The sequence below is a fragment of the Ursus maritimus genome, unplaced genomic scaffold (assembly GCF_017311325.1).
Source record: "Ursus maritimus isolate PB19 unplaced genomic scaffold, ASM1731132v1 scaffold_19, whole genome shotgun sequence".
Taxonomy (NCBI): Eukaryota; Metazoa; Chordata; class Mammalia; order Carnivora; family Ursidae; genus Ursus; species Ursus maritimus.
Genome location: NW_024424341.1, coordinates 56294148 through 56302195, shown reverse-complemented (window position 1 = coordinate 56302195; position 8048 = coordinate 56294148). Strand labels below are relative to the sequence as shown.

Genomic DNA, 8048 nt, shown 5'->3' with positions numbered 1-8048 from the left:
GCGGCGGATGAATGAATGAATGAATGAATGACCCGCGAGGCTCAGGCGTGGCTCTCCCCCGCCCCCGCCTGCCTCTCCCGAGACCCCACCTTGGCCTCGGGGTCGGTGCGGAAGAGCCCCTCGAGCACGTGCAGGGCGTCCAGGACGCCGTGGTCGCGGCCCTTGCAGTAGGAGAGCAGGCGGTGCACGTCGGCCGGCGCCACGAACTGCTTGGAGATCTTGTTGGTGGTACGCACCGGCAGGCAGGCGTTGGCCAGCAGGTGGCCCGGGCGGAAGTAGTAGGCGAACTCGAGAGGGCAGGCCGGGTGCGAGTGGGTCAGCTGGCACTCCGTCACCACGAGGCGGTCCCGCAGCGGGCTCAGCTTGACGATGATGAAGGCCGGGCAGCCGGGCTGGGGGGGCCTGCAGGAGGAACGACCACCGCCGCCGTCACATCACCCTCTGCCCTCGTCCTCCTTCTCTCTCTCTCTCCTTTTTAATTATTACTTTCTAAAATTAAGAACTGTGCCAAGCATCGAGAAGAGAGAGGGCCTTTTGGAATTTGCCAGCTGCATGACCTTGGGCAAGTCCCTTCAAGCCTCTGTGCCTCAGTTTCCTCCTATGTTGAACGGGAGATCATCATCACCAGACCTTTCTCCTGGGGTTGTTGTGAGGATTGAAAGAGTTGATGTATGGAAAGCACTTAACTGTGTTGCAAGGTGGCCAGCACCCATGCTGGCCGCACCACTGTACCTACCACCCCACCCCTATCAAAAGCGGAGGACTGTTTTATTTACCTCAAACAACTGTAAGAAATAAAACCCTTCAGACACTCCTGTGTCCACTTCTCATTTAGCAAGAACAAGGCAAGTGAGGGCCTCTGGGAACCCTGCCCTCCAATAGTCCCCTCCCTCCTCGGTCCCCCAAAGTAGCCACTCCCCGGATTGGGTATCTAGCCTTCCCTGCGTATGCTTTTAGGTACCAACAAACAGTGGAAAGTAGGTTTCCATGTTTTAAAATTTCGTCGACATGGAAAGGTGCTCAAACTCATCAGTCATCTAGCCGATACGAATGAGAAGCCCCCGGAGATGCCACCACCCACCCACCAGAATGACCAAATAAACACCGAGCGAAGACCAGGATGTTGAGAAAGTGCGAGACTTAGCTTCTCGTCGATGGGAGTTTAAACGTAAACTGCTTGTGGAAAACCGCGTGGCAGTAGCTGTGAACGCGATCACCTGCGTCCCCACGACCGAGGATTTCCACTCAAGACAAATGCCTGCAGATGGGCGCCCAAAGATTTTTCTAGAATGTTCACAGCAGCTCTGTTCGTATTGGAAACAATCCAATATCCACCAGGAGGGTAGGAAAGTAAGTAGGGCTATATCCTCAAACACGACCCTGACCAACAGTAAGAATGGACAGGCCATTACTACCGCCAGCGACGTGGTCGGATCTTGGGGACCTGTGGTGTGACAGATGCCCGACACGAAGGATGATAAGCCACCGAGTGTCGGGTTTATCGCAAGTCTCACAAGAGGCAAAGGTAGCCTCTGCTGCTGGGAGACCGGACAGCAGTACCCTTGAGTGGTTAACGCTCTGGGGGCGCTTCTTGGCACTGGGCACGTGTATGTCCTTGTTCTGGGTGTCGCTTACGTATGCATTGTTTGGGGGAGACTCGCTGAGTTGCATACGTAGGATGCGTGTGCTTTTCTTCACGTGTGTTACACTTTTAAAGAGTTTACTCAGGAAACATTTTTCTTTCTAGCGTATGGTAGGCAGAGCAGCCCCTCAAGGACGTTCACAGCCTAGTTGCTGGAACTGTGCAAACATTACCGTGCACTGCAAAAGGAACTTTCCAGGTATGATTAAATTAAGGATCTTGAGATGGGGAGACGATTCAGGTGGGCTCAGTGTACCCCCAAGGGTCCTTATAAGGGGAAGACAGAAGCAAGAAGCTAGAGAGACAAGTCAAAGTCAGAGAGAGAGAGAGAGAGAAAAAGATGCTTCTCTGCGGAGGAGCAGAAAGCTGAGGAGAGGCTGCAAGCCGAGGAATGCGGGCGCCTCTAGAAGATTCTCCCCTAGAGCTTCCAGAAGGATCCAGCCCTGCAGACACCTCAATTTTAGCCCCGTGAGACCCGTGCTGAACTGGTGACCCTCAGCGCTCTAAGATCACACATTTGCATTGTTTCAAGCCACCACATTTGTGATCCTTTGTTACAAAAGCAATGGGAAACTAACCCCATTCTCTATATACTTTTGCAACTTGCTTTCTCACTCATCAGCTTTTCACTATCGGTTCATTCCTTTTGCTGCCTGATATGCCACTCGCCACTCTGCCAACTATGTTGGGGTTGTCTTTTTTTTTTTTTTTAAGATTTTATTTAGGTCATCTCTATAACCCAGGTGGGGCTCGAACTCACAACCCCGAGATCAAGAGTCGCGTGCTCAACCGACTGAGCCAGCCAGGCGCCCCTCTGCCAACTGCACGTTGTCTCCACTTCTCCCTTCTTACGAACAATGCCTCGAGGACACCCAACTCTCTTATCTGTCTGTGTGTGAGGAAGAGCCTGTCTGGACAGTGGTCCACAAGCTGCAGGGCATGGTCCCCCCCACCAGCTGAAGTTGATCAAGGAGCTACAACCAGCACTGTAAAAAATGAAAGAGAACGGGCAGGGGGGATCAGGGTGCATTTCCCTGATAATAATACTAATTATTAACATCTGCTTTCTGAAAGGAGGTTCCGTGTTTCTCCGTGAGGGATGATACTGACATTTGAGTAGGAGATTTATGTTTATAGAGCAGGGACTGGCACTTTTTCTGCAAAAGGACAGACAGCAAATAGACTCTGTGCTATATTGTGAAAACAGCCATAGATCGCATGTCAATGCATGGGCCTGGCTGCGTTCCAATAAAACTTTATTTACAAACCACAGCTGCAGGGTGGATCTGGCCCAAGGTCCTCACAGCTTGTCAGCCCTTGTAACATAGGCTGTCCAGGGCTTGGCAAGGAACTAAGACGTCTGACTCATAGGCAGTAAATGTCAGTAGCATGCCTTAAAATGCTCCTAAATTGTTTCCAAGTGGCCCCTGAAAAGGGTGAGCCTCCCTGGAACCCACCCGAGACGCTCCAGTATAAATACTTAAGAACTGTCTTTGTTAAACCAGAAGGGGATCCTTGACACGCCCCTTTTCTCTTCCGTGCATGAGGTAAAGGAAAACCAGGAGCCTGCTAGCTTTTCGAAATCTACATAAAAAGCTGTCTGAGACTTTTTGCCTTCTTTAAAGCAGCAAAAATAATGCAAAATTAGAAAAAAGTCTAAGTCTCCAAATCGTTATAAATAAAATACAAATGTGGGGCCTCTGTGGCGGTGTTAGATGCAACCAAAAGACGTTCCCTGACATGCAGCCATTTCTGGTCTACCAAACCTGCGGCCTGTTCACGGGGCTCTACCTGACCCGTTTCCCCTGGCTAACTCACGGGCTCTCGTGAAACTCTCTGGCCTGGCCTCTTTTGGCTGACTCTTTTGGTTCAGCCCTCCCACTCAGGGGAGGTCACACCTCTGGGAAGCTGTGCGTCTTGCCAGAGAATAGCATGTCCCCCCTGGGGTCCCCGCGCCTCACTTAACTGTCTACTGTGGCCTCAGCATGCTATTTCTGCAATTTCTCTACACCCAGCCAGGGAGAAGAACGCCACCCACTTCTACATCTGAACTCCATGTGGGCAGGAATCTTTGTCTGTGTTGCCTACTGCTATGGTCCCAGCACTGAGAACAGCCCCTGGCCCTTGGGAGGCACTCAGTAAATAGATGATAAGGAATGACAGAATCCTGCTGTACGAACCCCAGGCACCCAAGCACTCCGCTTATTACATCAAGCCACCCAGCACCCAGTCCTGCCTGTCGTGCCTTATGAGCTTATCAGACCATTCACGTTTCCCCATTCCCACTGCCAGCTGCCCTACCCAGTTCCTTCCTTCTTCAGGAAACATCCTTCTCCCTTCTTTTGCCCCATTTAGCTCCTATTCCTCCTTCACAACTCAGAACCAGCATCACCTCCTCCAGGAAGCCTTCTCTGACCATGCCCAGGCTTGGGCAGATTTCACGCACACTGGGGTGAGGATTTGACGGATGTCCATCTGTCATGCATGCTCTTCACTGAATGGGCTGCTCTTCCACTGAAACCCGCACGATCTAAAACACATTCACCCAGCACATAGCAGGTGCTTGAAACAAAGCTCTCGGATGGACCGACAGCATGGCACCTGGTACCACGTTCGACTCTCATACTGATAATCCATGATTGAAATAAAGACGAGGGGTAGGGGAGGGAAGGGAGAGGGGACCAAAAGCATGGGCTTTGTGGTCAAACTGTGTGGGTCCTGGTCCTGGTTTCCCCCTCTCGGAGCTGGGCTATCTTGGGAAATTGCTTTAACCTCTCTGTGCTCGTTTTCTCATGTGGAAATTGGGGCTAATAAGAACAGTACCTCACAGGTTCATTGAGAGGAGTACAGAAGAGGATCCCGTTACGCAAAGTAGTTAGACAAGGGGCTGGTGCATAGTAAGCACTTAATAAAAACGAGCCTGCTATTTCCCCCATTTTTTTTCTTCTAAAAGTACCATCGCTTTGAGCTGTTTTGCACTCCATGCACCCATTTCTCCTTGATCTTTCAGGTTCTCAAGCTCTTTGTGTTTTCAAGCGCTGGTGTGTGTATTCTAGAGAGGGAAGCGCTGCGAGAGCTGGGGGGGGGGGGTGGTGGTGGTGATGGTGTGCAGAGCAGAGGGCTGGAGCTGGAGGGGGAAGAGGCCGGCGGCGATTTGTGGGAGGCTGCTGGGCAGCGTCTGGGGAAGGAGACTGGAGTGGCCAGGGAGAAAGCTCTGATGTGTGTTCTCAGGCCCCTCAGCCCCAGCCTCCTCGCTGGGCTCCTGTCTCTCTCGTCCAGTCTGCCCCCCACATGGCCCTGGGAGGGATCATCCTTCACCTAGAGCTGCCCCTGCTCTCAGCCCCTCCTGTCTCCTGGCCCCCTGTGACAATTGCAGAGCACTGGGGACAGTGCCCGCACGTAGCAAGTGCCATGTGTTTAAGTCAAATACACACAGACATAAATGTATAAACAAAGAGGATCCCTTAAGTTTTCGTTTACTGGTCACCTCTTCCAGGAAGCCTTCCAGAAGCACCCTGTAAGCTCTTAGGTGGAGCAGAGCTGACCACTCCTCTTTTGTCCTCCTCCTTCCCACTCTCTAACTTCTTTTCTCTCACAATTGTGAGCCCTGATTTCCATTTTTTTTTTTTTTTGGTCTTTTTCTCCTCCATTAGGTTCTCAGCTGCTCAAGAGCAGAGGCCAGCTCTGGGTTCCAAATGCCCAGCAAAGAGCATGCATGCAGTAGGTGCTCAATAAGTGTTTGTTACTTCGAATTGGGTTCTGTTAACAAAGAGAGATTCCAGATTGGGCCCAAGGCGCTCACACGCTCTAACGTTCTAGATTTCTCTGTGATGGTGTGTGTTTGATCCTGTTCTGCTTCCTGACCTCTGAGTCTCTGATTCTAGATAAGCAGGGCATAAAAGACCAAAAACAGTAATCTCTCCATAAATGTCTCAGTAACTATGGTGAGAATTGCTACTCGCCAGTGCTCACTCTGCTGGATGCTCTTTTGAGCGACGTGCTCATATCATCGGCTCATTTCATCCTCACAAAACCTTGGAGATCGATCAATACCATCACTTCCTCTGTTTTCCAAGTCAGGAAACTGAGACCCAGAAAGGTGACGTCACTTGCTCAGTGTCACTGGCTCATCACAGCAGGCCTGGGGCTCCCAAGTCTGCGCTCTTGACTGCCAGAACAGCTGTCCTTTACCCAGCCGCCCGATGTTCCTGGCACCGGGAAGCCCCTTCCCGGGCTTGGTCTCACAGTAAACTCCCAACTGCGCTGCGAGAACCCCATTTCAGAGGAGAAACCCGACTCAGAGATGCGATGTCTGTTGCCCAAAGACACCCACCCCAAAGTGGTGGGGCCGGTCTCAAGCAGCCTGAAGGCAGCGCCTGATTTTAAGTGCTCCGTTCTTGCCCAGGGCTCTCCAGCCAAGGGTCTGAAACTCACGCGCACCTACAGGGACCAGGCAGGTGAAACACGGAAGTGTGAGGTAACAGGGAGCGGTGGGGTCTGGGGCAAAGCTCCGTGCCAGTGCCCGGTCTAACGGCAATGGCCGTCTGCCACACAAGAACGTGGGCTCAGCCACTTCCTGTGTTTCAAGAAAAGCCGGAAACCAAACATTTTATGGGGAGTGCCCTGGTTTAAAACAGGGGGGATGATTAAAACATCCTTGGCCAGCTGGGGGTATCTCCTAGCTCTGTCACGGATTTTTCATTTGCCCCTTGTAGCATTACGCTTGTAGGGAACTTACTTGTGAGCTTGTTCCTATAACGTCAGCCTTCCTGTCCGGTCTGAAGTGCCAGGAGGGCAGGGGATTTGTCTATCCTGCTCAACACCTTATTGGCCCAATGAAGTATCTGTCACCCGTGTGGGACCTGGCCCTGCATTTACTGAATCAAGGGATGGGCCTTTCTCTCTTTGTCCTGTGACTTACTCTGCAGCCCTGTCTCTGACCTCTATGTATGTGTCCAAAATCTGGCTCTTACCCTTTTTTTCTGGTTCTGGCTGGAGTCTCTGGCTCCATGTCTCCATGTCTCTGGAATTTTCTATCCTTTTTTTTGGGGCTTTCTTCAGTGTGTCCATCTCACTCTCTGCCTCTCTGTAAGTACCCATTAAAGTCTGCAATTGGGCCCACCCTGTCACTCACTGTGTGTGCCTTTGTCCCTCTAGCTCACTGGCGGTCTGCCTTTCTCCCGGACTGTCTTGGCTTCCCTGCAAGGTGCACTTAGCTGTTTTAGTCGGCATCTCTCCCTCCCCATCTCTTGGTGGGAGGCTGTCTGCCTACTCCTCCCCCTCACTTCCCCTCCCCCCCCAGCACCCTGCAGGGCACGGCTCAGCTCACGCACCCCACGGTGGGCCGGCTGGGAGCGCGCACGTCCTTGCACACGAGCCGCACGTAGCTGTACTTGAGCACGTCGATGAGCGTGTAGAGCGGGGGCGCGCTGGCCCAGCGGCAGCGCGCCAGGTGCATGGAGCTCTTGACGAAGAAAAGCGCCAGCCGCTGCTGGCACCACGCGTCGAAGAAGCGGCTGAACTCGGCCCATGAGAAGAAGGCACGCTCCCGCAGCTCCTGTTCCTCCTGCCCCGCCGTGCTGGGTGGGGACTCCATCCTGGGGCGCCTGAGTGGAAGAGGGGGCACGTGGATATCAGACCCCTCCCCACCAGGGGAATCCCACTTCCTCCATTTTCCACCTGTCTCGCCTGTCTCTTTGGTGCTGGTGCCTCTTTCCAGGCAGGGCCCAGGGCGGGATGCACCCCCCTTAATATCTAGGTATGAATCTCCACTCCATCTTTGGCTTTCTCCCATTCCTGCATTATTCCTGGGACAGCTGGAGCCTGTCATCCTGATCCCTAATTTCAGCTCGGCCCCCTCCTCTGTAGACGTGCCCCTAAGTACAGTTAGGGGTCCCTCTCCCAAAATATAACTCTTAAGTTCAGTGGTGGATACCTCGAATGTGTCCCCAACTTCCAGCTAAAACCTCCTCCCCCCTCCAGATATATCTCCTACACGTGGCCATAACCTCTAGGGGCCCCATTCATATGAAGCCCCCCCTTCTGTGTGTCTACATTTGGCTGTAACTCACATTCATCTTTGCCCTCTTCTAAAGATGTTCCATGTCCGGATGTGCTCCCACATCCAGTCATGGATCCCTCACCCCCAGTCACACTCTTCACGCACCTGTGGCTCCCTCCTCCCTGGATGTGTCTCCGATATGCAGCTGTTGTCCCAGATGTGACCCCATGGGTCGTCACATCCAGCTGTAGCCCCTGCCTCCGAGATGCTCCCATATCCAGATGTTCTCCTCACATCCAGTATGTACTTTTCCCCCACAGGTGTGTGCTCCATTCACTTGTGGCCAATTCTCAGAAGTGTCACCAATATTTGTCTGTGCCCACCTCTTGCCCAGACGCGCCCCCC

General features: G+C 52.7%; 1 protein-coding gene across 1 annotated transcript in view; it reads right to left on the bottom strand.

Moving 5' to 3' along the window:
* ZSWIM9 (zinc finger SWIM-type containing 9) overlaps window positions 1–8048 on the bottom strand; it is a 19651-nt gene that overhangs the window by 11090 nt on the left and 513 nt on the right. The window contains exons 2-3 of the mRNA XM_040634239.1: window positions 6976–7248; window positions 90–402 (exon numbers count right to left, since the gene is read on the bottom strand). Of these exons, the coding sequence (XP_040490173.1) occupies window positions 90–402; window positions 6976–7248 (586 nt within the window). The remainder of the gene's footprint in view (window positions 1–89; window positions 403–6975; window positions 7249–8048) is intronic.